The following is an 11,011-nucleotide window of genomic DNA, read 5'->3' as shown; positions in this document are numbered from 1 at the left end:
AAGAATAAACAATGGAACACGAGCTGAGAAAAAAGAGGAACACAATGGAATTATATGATGAGTAGATAAATATGATAAGTCAGTGTAAATAAGAGACAAAAAAATGCTATTACCAATACTAATACTATTGAACTACAACTACTACTACAACTACTCTTAACAACAATAATAATAACAACAACAATAGCAATAATAACAAACAAATCACCTTATTTTACGTCCTAATTAAAGTGTGTTTATTTTGAAAGCACCGCGGGGAAGTGCCGCCTCACTGTGCTGCCTTCACCGCGGAGTGTGATGCGGGCTGCTCTCCCTGAGGATGACTGGGAGTGACGCAGGGCGGACGGAAAAAACCGGGGCTTGAGGGGGAAGGACAGGGCGGTGATGCAGGAGGGAGTGTAGCGTTGATTTCACAGGTTCGAGCCCGATGCACGGCCCGGCTTCCCGCACACAGGCTGCCCGGTGACTGACAGACAGTGGTAATCATAGTAATACTAAGGAAACTCATCATCAGCTCATCCTTGGGGAGGATCAGTGAGGATACACTCCCAGGTAGGCTCCAGCATCATGACCACACACTCGGCTACACGTTAGGCTTATGCTGCAGGTGGGTTTACAGCTAGATGTCAGTGTGCAGATGGATTATTTCACATCGTCAGTAATGTGGAGGTGAATCTTCAGGGTGGCTTCCTGTGCGTCCTCGTGTTCTTTAATCTGTACGGGCTACGACCAGTCACGATTCCTTACTACAGAGCTCTGATTCTCCATCTGCTGCAGGTTGATAACCCAGGACCTGTTTCTCTGCAGGTGACGCTGCTCCCGGTTTCTGTTCATGGCCAAGTAGCCTCGTCATCCCATTTTTCTGCCCCGAACACCCAAGTTGCAAGACCCGTTCAGTGGGAGGATATCTCGGACCCCATCCCTCCGTCATTTTTAACGAGCCTCCATCACCATGAACTACCTACGCCGTCGACTCTCGGACAGCAATTTCATGTCCAACCTGCCCAATGGCTACATGAGCGATCTCCAGCGGCCCGACCCGCCGCATCAGAGCCCCGCAGTGTCGCCCGGGCCGTCGGAGAGGCGCCAGTCCACCACCGGCAGCCCGCAGCCGCAGCAGCAGCCTCAGCAGCCGCAGCCGCCGCAGCAGCAGCCGCAGCAGCAGCCGTCTGCAGGTGCAGGCGCTGGCTTCTTCTCCTCCATCTCCAACGCTGTCAAACAGACCACAGCTGCCGCGGCCGCCACCTTATCCGAGGCGGCGGACCGGGCAGGGGTCTCCAGCAGCGCCAAGATCCTCCTGGTCATCGATGACCAGCAGACCGACTGGTAAGAGCAGCGTGCAGGGGCCGTCGTCTAGACAGGGATGTGTGCCAGTGGCCCTAACATGCGGAAGGTCATATGACTCACCCTTGTGCCGTGGGACACATCAAGTGTAACATCTCCATGCCCACACCACAAACACCTATCTGTGCGCCTCCTGTGCCATGGCTCAGGCGCAACACACAGTGAAGGCAGAGAAGCCATTTTCATTCGACGATCAGCTTGTGACGAATTCCCTCCTGCACCCTGCCATTAATGCTTAAATTATGGCACTGCACTAGGCCACCACGATGATGATGCAGGTATTCTCACATCAAGGGCAAATTCTGCAGGAGAACATGCATGTTAGTCGAGCCTCTTCACATCATACATGCTCATTGCAGCTCCGTGCACAAGTAATAAAACACAGCACTGCAGATATGTGCACCATCCCATCAACTCTGTCACACCAGGCACTCTTCATAGGGTGCACTATAACGTAGGGGACAGTCTCTGTGTTCTTACATGTCCAGTTCATATCCTCATGCTCCATGCAGGTAGATGATCATAATGTCACACATAGGCTTATTTTGGTTTTATGCACTGCCAGCAGTTCAGGTAGCAGCAGCAGAATGCCACAAGCTTATAAGGTGTCACAGGAAAAGAGGATTGTGTTCCTCTGATGTCAGCTCATTTCACGCATTTGACGTCACACCTGTGTTGGCCAGTAATAGCTACAAGGAGTTTTTCAAAGCCCTGCAAATGCTGGAGAAAATGTCAGCCGTCAATCACAGCAGGAGAAATGTGCAAAGGGTTTATTTCGGGATAAAAACAACATGTGGATTCCTTGTTTCACATTCAGGGTGAAGATCTTCAGAGGAAGAAAGATCCACGGGGAATTCGACATCAAGGTGGAACAGGTGGGTTTCACATATGGAACTTTTAGTTTTGTTCTATATTGTTTTTCTTTACTCCCTATGCAGGCAAACAACCAGCCTTGTGAGCCTTGTGACTATACTGTGAACAACAGTTGGACTAATGTTACATCATTCTTTCATAAGAAATGAGTATTTCAGATTTTAGTGGTGTCAAGACCTGTTAACTGAAACCAACATGGTGGATGATTTATTCCTCATAGATGCAGGTGTTGCCATCGGCATCGCTAAAGGATAAGTTGATTGTATTTATCTCTGGTCATTATTTTCTTTAAAAGCATTAGTGGCTATAAATCTTCAATACAAAACGTACCTCTGGCCACATTACGCATCCTCTCCTTCACTTGTATCTTTTATCATCTTTATTTTCTGCAGCAGTGTCACCGCTAAGTCATTGGGAAAATCATTTGGTTTTAGAGGCACTGATCAACTATTGGCTTGACACTAGTATAAAATGATTCATGGTTTCTTCGATAGACGGCACAATAAATCATCCAGTACACTGGGAGCGGCTACTATGTCCATCGAGAGCCCTCACAATGATGGATGTCCCAGTTCACTAATGTCTGAGTATTGACAGGAGAGTGGACTCATTCCCACACTGACATGCTCCGTCTGTGAGAAAGAAACACATATTTTGTCTGTCTGATGCCCCCACAGTCACTCTGAGGGATTACATTTTTTAATCTAAGGTAAATGAGTTTATGTATGTATCCACCCAGCAGCACCTTCAGAGCAGAGGAGACCATGAAATTTGAAAGAACGTTTTCTCTGTTAGTTGTTGTACATGTTTTTTGCACTGGCGTTTTCATGATTGACCCTGTAGCCGCTTTTCAGGATAACCACACTTCAGATAAAGAAGGGACGGAGCGGCTCTTGGCTCAAATAGAGTCAAAAACAGTTTTTTAATGGGCCATTGGAACTAAACTCTATAAATATGATATATGGACATATATACTTACATCATTTTCCAATGCAATATCAATTTTGTGCAATTACTAATAGGTTTCTACTCTTAGATTTAGAAATTTATATTGAAAAATATATTATTCTCATATTTGTTGGTTGTGTCATTTGTCGAATTTAAACTAGTTTTTTTTATTTACATTAATTTCAGAAGTAGCACCTCTAATTTATTTGCTGCATTTATCTTCTATTCTATTCTATTCTATTCTATGAAGTCTGGAAGTAGTAATCCATTGCCCTCCTGCTCTGATGGTGACCACAGTGTTTTTTATGCTGCTTGTTGTGGACTGACTTTGCGTTGTCCTTTCAGGCTGAATTCTCTGAAATCAGCTTGGTAGCGGATTCTACAGGCAGCTACAATGTGGACATCGATGCAATCAGGAACGGACATAAGGTTACTAAGTAAGTAACAGGTGGAAAGACTTGGATTATTTGCAGTTGCAGCTATAGGGAGATACCATTTGGATATACACTTAAAACCAAACAGTTGTCTCTTACCGTGCGGTGTAATATCTGCTGATGTTCTGTGTCTCAGGTCCATTAAGCCAGACTTTGTGCTGATCAGACAGCACGCCTTCAGCATGGACAAGAACGGAGACCATCGTAACATCGTGATTGGCCTGCAGTACGCTGGACTGCCTAGTGTTAACTCCTTGCACTCTGTCTACAATTTCTGTGACAAGCCGTGGGTGGTAAGTATCAGTTAAAGTGTTAATTCATGAGAAACTATATTGTTCACGTCGACTTATAACGCTGCATCGTGAGCATTTGTTTCCATTTCAGTTTGCTCAGATGTCTAGACTGTGTAAGCAACTAGGCCCAGAGGAGTTCCCACTGATTGAGCAGGTTTACTATCCAAACCACAAGGAAATGGTGAGTTGGTTGCCATCTGCTCCCCCCCCCATCTCCTCCCTCTTTCCACTTGTCCTGATGGGTATGCCTTCATGGTAAACAACCCTTAAAGAGACATACACAGAGACAGGTCATCCCTCTCCACGGGTCACATGTTTTGAGGGTAATTCACTCTCATGTCAATATTCCATCTCATCCAGCAGCTGAGACCAATCTAATTTCCTGGGGAGTGTCTTGTTGTTGTCGTTCTGGGTAGAGGCAGAGTTTTTGATCATTCGAGTGCCAGATCAGTGTCAGTGCAGCGAAAGTGAGACTTGCAGTAGAGCAGTTGCCTCCTCCCCCTGCAGCCACAGGCTGGCAGCACTGGGCTGGCTTTCAAGCCATCAATATGATTCAGGATTCCTTGCAGATACAGAGGATGGGTGCTACTGAATATTTAATTTCTCTTTAATTGAAATGGATTAAATATTGTCGTTTTTATCATTTGAGTACTACCATATAGAAATCTGAACATGTGATAATGCTCCTGTTACAGATCACCTCCCCTCACTTCCCTGTAGTGGTAAAGATGGGCCATGCCCACTCAGGAATGGGAAAGGTAATGCTGAAATGCTCGAGTATTTACTCATTTCCCTGTGAACGCCATGTTTTTGGGACCAATGTGTGTCATCATGTTTATATCTTGACTCCAGGTGAAAGTAGACAATCAGTATGATTTTCAAGATATTGCCAGTGTGGTGGCACTGACCAAGACTTACGCCACATCTGAGCCTTTTATTGATGCAAAGTATGACGTCCGCATCCAGAAGATTGGAAACCATTACAAGGCTTACATGTGAGTGGAATTAGGGTTCTACTATATTTACTCCAACAAATGTGATTGTAAAAACCTTCACAACACACTGGTATATCGTATGAGATGTTAGAACGTTAAGTAAACATATATTCTTATTAACAGGAGAACGTCTATTTCTGGTAACTGGAAAACCAACACTGGCTCATCTATGCTTGAGCAGGTGGCCATGTCAGACAAGTAAGAGCACATAAACGCAGATGAGATGAAATCATAAGTGATATGTCCCTCTGTAAAATTAGAACTGTTTGATAATTGCAGGTACCGAATGTGGGTGGACTCTTGTGCCGACATCTTCGGAGGGTTGGATATCTGTGCTGTGGAGGCTCTACATGGCAAAGATGGCAAGGACTACATTATAGAGGTACCAGAAGGCAGTATGATGATACCAGGGAAAATGTGTCTTTGATCATGAGGTAAATCCATTAAATGCATCATGTGTTTTCTTTTTTTAAGGTTGACGACTGTTCCATGCCACTGATTGGGGACCAGCAGGATGAAGACCGCGTTCAGATTGCAGAACTTGTGGTCTCTCAGATGAACCAGACTGTTCCACGCACTTCCAGCTCTTCCACTGTCCGTGCCACGGCAGGCCAACCAGCACAGGTGCTCAGACACACGTACTGGCTCCAGTGATCGCTCACCTTTCTTTATTTCCCCCACTTTGATCAGTTTTATTTGCCAAATCAGTGCAGGGAGTGAGCTGACATGTTTTATACTGATGTAGCAGACAAACAGATTTAAGGATAGATGTCCAGGTTAATAAATACATATAATCGAGTGTCATCAGCGTAGAGACTTATGTCATATTTATGGGTAATATAACCAGAAGACATATAATATCATAAAACAGAACAGTAATGGGCCAAGCACTGAGCCATGGGGAACTCCAGGCTCAATATTAGAGAGACCTGACATGGTCAGATATCATGTGACAATTGACCAGAGGGGCCAGAAGCAGTCGAACATCCTGTGCTGGCATTATTTAGCACTCCTGCAACATTATATAAGCTAGAATATATTTTATCTTCTGGCAGAGCACACTTTTCTCAGCATATTAAGACAGTTAAGAGAAAAGATTTTAACATTTTATTTTCAGAATGTGATTTTCTGTCTTTTGTAATTTTTTTAATCCTTTTTACTTTGATCAATATAAAATTGTTTGTGTCATTTGTAGAAAGCAGTGTCTCCTCAGCCTGTCTCTCAGCCAAGAGTACCACAGACTCAGCAGCGCCCCTCACCTCAGGGTAAGAAAAACTATTTATTTTTGTCGAAAAGTGACTTGTTTTTATTTGAAAGTGTATGTAACGATATTAGGAAAGTACTTGATTGTGATTGCTGCTCCTCTTTTACTGCTTAGGTGGTCCTCAGCAAAGTCCCCCGTCTCAGCAGCGCCCACAGCCTCAAGGTCAACCACCTGCACAGGCCCAGCAGTCTGTTACCAGCCCTGCTACAGAACCCGGTGCCCAGGCTAAGGCTCATCAAGGACCTGTAGCACAGCCAAGGCAACAAGGTCAGGGAGCTCCTCCAGGTCAGAGAGCTTCCTCTGGTCAGGGCTCTCCTCAGCGAAGCCAGGGAGGTTCCCCTCAAATTCAGAGGCAACAGTCTGCCTCCCAGCAGAAACCATCTGCAGGAGGCCCTGGCCAGAAACCTGCAGGTGGCCAACCCCAACAGCAGAGGCCTACCCAGCCACCTAGGCAGCAGTCACAGGGGGGGGCACAGAGGCCTCATGGTCAGCAAGGTCGCCCTGGAGGACCCACCACCCAGCAGCCTCGACCTGCTGCTCCAGGCCAGGGGGCCCCAGGAGGACGACCTCCCCTGCAGCAAAAGCCTCAGCCTCCACAGAAACCCAGCCAGGACAACACGGCTATGGGCGGCTCTCCACAACTAAAGTAAGTAAATGTGTATGATAAATAACTTGGGATCAGTTTTCTCTCGTTTTTCCTAAAGTGACCCGTACAGCTGACCTGGACTGAAGATCCCGTCTTACATTTCGCCTGCACTCAGATACAGTTTGCATGTCACATGGGAAATCTATTCATTCTCTTTATTGACAATTGATCCACCTGGATGTGCATGATGTATCGATTCTTACATTTTTCAATCCGTCAACAGCATTTTCACAAAACAGAACATTTCAGATGTGGCAGGTTAGAACAACAACACGAGGACTTTGGTTTGTAGTTGCTCAGAAACATAATGACTGTGTTACTTCTGTCACAATTAACGTTTCTTAACACAGATGTCCATATTCTATATCAATTTTCTTATAGCAGGCATACACACATACACACTATATATACTGTATATGGAATTTAGTTTTTTATCGCCTGATGAATAATGCAACTGCAACTGTACAGATCTGTGTTGGACTGTATAAATAATTTAAAGGATTGCTTCTATCTGAGTGGTCAATATTCCTGTTGATAGTTTTCATGAATAAATTACAGATAATCCCAATTTTGGATTAAATTGATGAAATGGCATTTTACGCTCTCTCGAAATAGAGGCTGAACATATCTATCATCAATCCCTGATGAAAAAAACAAACATGCATCACTTTGCATCCAGAAAAGTCATTCACTATTCATATCATATCAAAGCTATGTTGAAATGATAAGGTGATAGTGAATGACTGCAGAGGAGGAATGCGCTTTAAGCATCTTTTACAGATCCTTTTCTCCCCTGTCCCTCTCTCTGTCTTGCCATGCACCAGTCTTTTCATTCCATGGGTTTGCTGCATGACTTTAATAGCCCTCTCCTCTATTGCCGTTTTCCTCTCTTTATAGCAAGTCCCAGTCTCTTACCAATACCTTCAACATTCCAGAAACCCCAGCGCCACGAGCCAGCCTTAGCCAGGACGAGGTGAAGGCCGAAACCATACGCAATCTGCGCAAATCCTTTGCCAGTCTCTTCTCAGACTGAGACGGCATAAGCCCCCACCCCTCCACCCCTCTTCCTTCTGACAGAAAGATGGACAGGCAAACTGAAGGACAGATTCCTTCTCCCCCCCCAAACCAACAAGGAGCAACAGGAAGTCGCCTCCGATTCATGTATATTGACCGTGATGTGAAAGTGTACACACTCGACACTAACTGCCTAAAATAGTTCAAATATTTTAAAAGGAACACAAAGTAGAATACAGAGTAAATTTGACGTCTCAAACATTCCTCGCTTCGCTTCACGCTTAAGTAACTCATTGTGTGTCAGACAAACTGTGAGCGTGCGCACACACACACACACACACACACACTCAGACACACACACACACACATGCGCACACACGTACAGACACACACAAAAGTCTGTATATGCATGAGAACACGCACAAGGATGTGCAAGAAAAACAAGACAATGCTTCTCCCTCTTGCTTGGCGATGCTGTATAGTCATAGTGATCTTTACGTTCGAATTTAGGTCGGACTACTTAACAACCAAATCAATTAAGGGACTGTACAAAAGTTGTTGGGGTGGGGATGTTTGCTAGATCTCCTATTGTAAACATGATAAAACTTATTTTTTCTAAAGAGCTGCTTAATAAACTGCTATTATAGCCACATATTAGAATGAGTGCAAGCTCTGAGCTGAGCGGCCTGTGATGTATTTTTGATGTAAAAATATAATCTCCTTTTATTTTAAAAACAAAACACACAATATAGAATATGTAATAAAATACAAACATAGAGTGAGAAAAAAATGACTAGAATTAATACAAAATAAATTATTATTACTTTTCCTTTAACAAAAATCAAAATGACAACCCCCATTTTCTGACCCCCTTGCCCCTAATAACTTTTGTACAGTCCCTACAGCTGAACTGTCCTGCATAGACTGTCCTCTGTTCGCCAATGCTAGATCTGTTAGAGCTGTTGGCTGCTCATGGTGATGTCTTAGCTGCATGTCAACAGCAATGGTTGCGTTTCCCCACCCCTGACACTGGCGCTTGTAACTGTGTCGTCACATGTAGTTGAATTGGTTAGTAAAGTAGCCTGTAGTACTCGTTGTGAGTGTGTTGTTTGCTGCCACTCCTTCCCGTTTTGTTCCCCCCCAACTTTCAGCATGCCTTACGTGGACAAGAAAGTTAGATCAAATGGAGCTGTCTCAGGGATGTCCAATGGATTGTGACACTTCTGTGTGGGTGAGGGTCTTCCATTACAGTTTCATTGTGGCTGTTAACCCATAATGAAGGCGAAAGCATGCATCTTAAATGAGGTCGAAGGTTTTTATTGTTTCAAATGTATTTGCACACAGAGTATATTGCAACATTATACTTGAATAGAGTGATGCAGACTGATGTATGAGGTCTTTTGATTCAGGTTTACTCATCTGCCGCTTGACAAAGCAACAGCTCACTGCTTCCACACTGGGGTGCTGCTGTGTGTGTGACAGGTGCGGTACAGTAGGATGCGCCATAGGCAGAGACTATTTAGAGTTTAATTTCATATTCCCTTGAATTCAAAGCAATGTAACGAGAGAAACAATCCAACTATTGCGTTTAAATGATGCACAGTGAGCTAGTAAGGTTGATGTGAGGGTGTAGCAGTCAGTCAGTGCATTGTGATATTGCACTGAATTAACTCCGACCCTGAATATGTGTCATGCAGTGCAGCAGAGCTCCTGCTGCCGTGCATGCCCTTCTGTCAGGCCACAATCCAAAGCATATACTCAGCCAAGGAATGTCACATGTTTTTTGCAGCTCATCTATATATACAATAATGAAAAAAAAAATGATGCAGACATATAGGAATGCCAAATGTGGGATGCACCTCCGCAGCACATTTAGCACTTCCTGTCACCCCTTCTTTGCACTGACAACCCTTTCTTTGATCATTATTCTGAAAATCTGAGCTGAAAAAACACCTCAGTTTCCAGGCACTGAAAATGTCTTCCACAAGAAGTGCTTTTCATGCAAATGTTGACGTAGTATGGCAATATCAAGCTTTATAGAGAAGACCCAATAGCCAAAAGAATAGAGAAGTCCTGGTTCCCCTGCAGAATCCCTGCGCTGCCTGTGTTCATCATCAGCCTATCTCTGTAGCCACAGTGACCCCTTGTGCTCAATGGTGCATAAATGTGTGAATGTCGTTCCGTAACTGGTGAAACCAAATCGATGTGTTGTACAGAGCTCAGAGTGATGCAGACTGTCTCCTCCATCCCCTGCTGCTGCTCGTGCGTGTTGATATATGTCTCTCTAAACTTTTTAGCTTTCATTTTCGAGATTTGTGCATTTTTGTTTCAAATATCTTGGACATGCTTCTATGAAGAAAGACTGTGGGTTAAAGCATAAGTAATTTAGGGATTCATTTTTGACTGGGTGTCCGTACATGATTGTCAGAGCTCACCTCCAGGAGCAGCCTTGTGTAACTGTTTATGAAAATGAGCCATCACAATTAGCATGGATGGTTAACTTTGAAAAATGTCATGCTGTTACTCAGAGGGCTCTTGGCCATACTAAGACGCACACTCCTGAGACTGATGAGCAGTGACTGAGGTGCAAAGAATAGTTTATCGTATTTCTGTTTTTGATATTCACAAATGTGTACATTATTCATGGTGGATATGTTTGACTGTGAATGTAATCTTTTTTTTGTTACAGCTATATTTATTGTTTTCTAACTGCATCGTATAATCATTGTGAAAAAATGAAATCCGTACAAATTTTGAACTGATTGTCGATCGGTGCCTGCCAGAGTTGAAAATTATAAATGTAAGTGCAAAAATCAAAAGGCTGGGGTTGTTGTGAATTTAAAAAAAATAAGATACTGCGTAATGTACATCATGGTGGATTATTGAATTAAATGTTAAAGAATATTTGATGTTATATGCAATGTAGCTATATTAAGTGAAAATGAGTATGTTCTTAAAACATGCTAATGTCTAATAAAGTCTATAATCAAAAATGACTCTTTTATTTATTAGTGTTGATTCAGTTTATGAACAGTAACACAGAGTTCACGTTTGACCTCATCACATCTAACCATTAAGCATGTGTGTTTATCCTGGAAGAGAAAGGGTTCTTTCTGTGTGGAGTTGGCTTGTCCTTCTTGTGTCTGTGTGGGTTTTCTGTGGGTCCCCCAGCTTCCTCCCACAGTCCAAAGACATGCAGA

The 11,011-nt window shown here is 43.6% G+C and overlaps 1 protein-coding gene across 3 annotated transcripts; it reads left to right on the top strand.

Moving 5' to 3' along the window:
* The first annotated feature begins 273 nt into the window (after nt 1-273).
* On the top strand, nt 274-10,804 carry syn1 (synapsin I). Of its 3 annotated transcripts, none has more exons than XM_035164938.2 (14): nt 274-552; nt 778-1,326; nt 2,162-2,219; nt 3,511-3,602; nt 3,736-3,892; nt 3,984-4,073; nt 4,588-4,650; nt 4,745-4,887; nt 5,011-5,085; nt 5,167-5,269; nt 5,362-5,511; nt 6,083-6,152; nt 6,266-6,797; nt 7,695-10,804. In XM_035164938.2, exons 2-14 carry the CDS (start codon nt 953-955, stop codon nt 7,828-7,830), a joined length of 2,043 nt encoding a protein of 680 aa, XP_035020829.2. In that variant the 5' UTR covers nt 274-552; nt 778-952; the 3' UTR covers nt 7,831-10,804. The 3 variants fall into 3 exon arrangements, with proteins under 3 accessions (XP_035020829.2, XP_035020828.2, XP_035020830.2); XM_035164937.2 differs by having other exon boundaries at nt 275-552; nt 808-1,326; XM_035164939.2 differs by having other exon boundaries at nt 276-552; nt 808-1,326; nt 7,733-10,804.
* The last annotated feature ends 207 nt before the right edge of the window (nt 10,805-11,011 follow it).

This window comes from Hippoglossus stenolepis, chromosome 9 (genome assembly GCF_022539355.2).
Source record: "Hippoglossus stenolepis isolate QCI-W04-F060 chromosome 9, HSTE1.2, whole genome shotgun sequence".
NCBI classification, from domain to species: domain Eukaryota; kingdom Metazoa; phylum Chordata; class Actinopteri; order Pleuronectiformes; family Pleuronectidae; genus Hippoglossus; species Hippoglossus stenolepis.
This window is presented reverse-complemented; position numbering and strand designations above follow the sequence as displayed.